Source organism: Sinocyclocheilus rhinocerous, unplaced genomic scaffold (assembly GCF_001515625.1).
Source record: "Sinocyclocheilus rhinocerous isolate Xijiao unplaced genomic scaffold, SAMN03320098_v1.1 scaffold433, whole genome shotgun sequence".
In the NCBI taxonomy this organism is placed as follows: Eukaryota; Metazoa; Chordata; class Actinopteri; order Cypriniformes; family Cyprinidae; genus Sinocyclocheilus; species Sinocyclocheilus rhinocerous.
Genome location: NW_015627897.1, coordinates 606,424 through 607,420, shown reverse-complemented (window position 1 = coordinate 607,420; position 997 = coordinate 606,424). Strand labels below are relative to the sequence as shown.

Here is a 997-nt window from a genome sequence, read left to right as displayed (position 1 = left end):
TCTTTTCTACTGTATACTAACATCAAACAGGAGTATGCTATATTATCACATGGCCTCATTATGTTGCATATTTATTCAGTGAATAGCCTACAGTTATGATCTATATTTTTTGGCAGTCTGATTAAGAAACAGATGTGAAATCGTGACTTCTGGCTCATCAATCACACTGGAACTGGAAGGTCAAGTTGAGTGCATTGCATCGTGGTATAAACTCATACAGTGTGCTTTGTAGCATACTGCACATTTAAAAAGAATATAGGTCATCTAGGCATAGTTCATGCATAATGAAAATTTCTGGCTGATTGTGCAGTATTTCGTATTTCATTAAATCATTTAAAAAGTACTCACATGAGCTTTTTAAGTCATTTTGAAGCTCTCCTGACTGTTTTTGCTGTATCTGTCAGTTGGGTGTCAACAGTGTGGTCCAGATGCTCTAGTTCCTGTGGGCGGGGCTTCAGAGAGAGGCGGGTCTCCTGTCAGCAGGTGGAGGCCTTGGGGAGCATGAGGGTTTTGTCCAGCTCAGCGTGTGAAGGATCTCGTCGGCCTGAAGACAGGGAAGAGTGCAGCTCACACGCGTGTGTGGAGTGGCTCACCGGCTCCTGGGGCAAGGTACGTTTACTGCCACATTTACATTCATTTTAACCTCTTTAGTGTGGAGCAATGATATAAAATAATGTATATAATTTGTGATATTCGTTTGATATCTGGCTATTTTTGAGATCAATAGCTTTGCCCGGTAGCCAATATAGCAGATATTCTAGATATTGATATTGATGGTAACCACTGAAAACCCATACTGGTCACCAATTATAATTATTTTATATTCTGTGGATTTACTGTTAAACCTTACCAAGACCATGCAAAGCTATGAGGTTGGTAAGATTTTTTAATGTTTAAAGTCTCTTCTGCTCACCTTGGCTGCATGTATTTGATTAAAAATATAGTAAAAACAGTAATATTGTGAAATATTACACACACACACACACACACACACACA

The 997-nt window shown here is 39.1% G+C and overlaps 1 protein-coding gene across 1 annotated transcript in view; it reads left to right on the top strand.

Annotated features, from left to right (window-relative positions):
- The first annotated feature begins 407 nt into the window (after positions 1 to 407).
- LOC107736987 (ADAMTS-like protein 3) overlaps positions 408 to 997 on the top strand; it is a 4,103-nt gene continuing 3,513 nt past the window's right edge. The window contains exon 1 of the mRNA XM_016548377.1: positions 408 to 609. Coding sequence (XP_016403863.1) covers positions 502 to 609 — 108 coding nt within the window. The 5' untranslated portion in view covers positions 408 to 501. The remainder of the gene's footprint in view (positions 610 to 997) is intronic.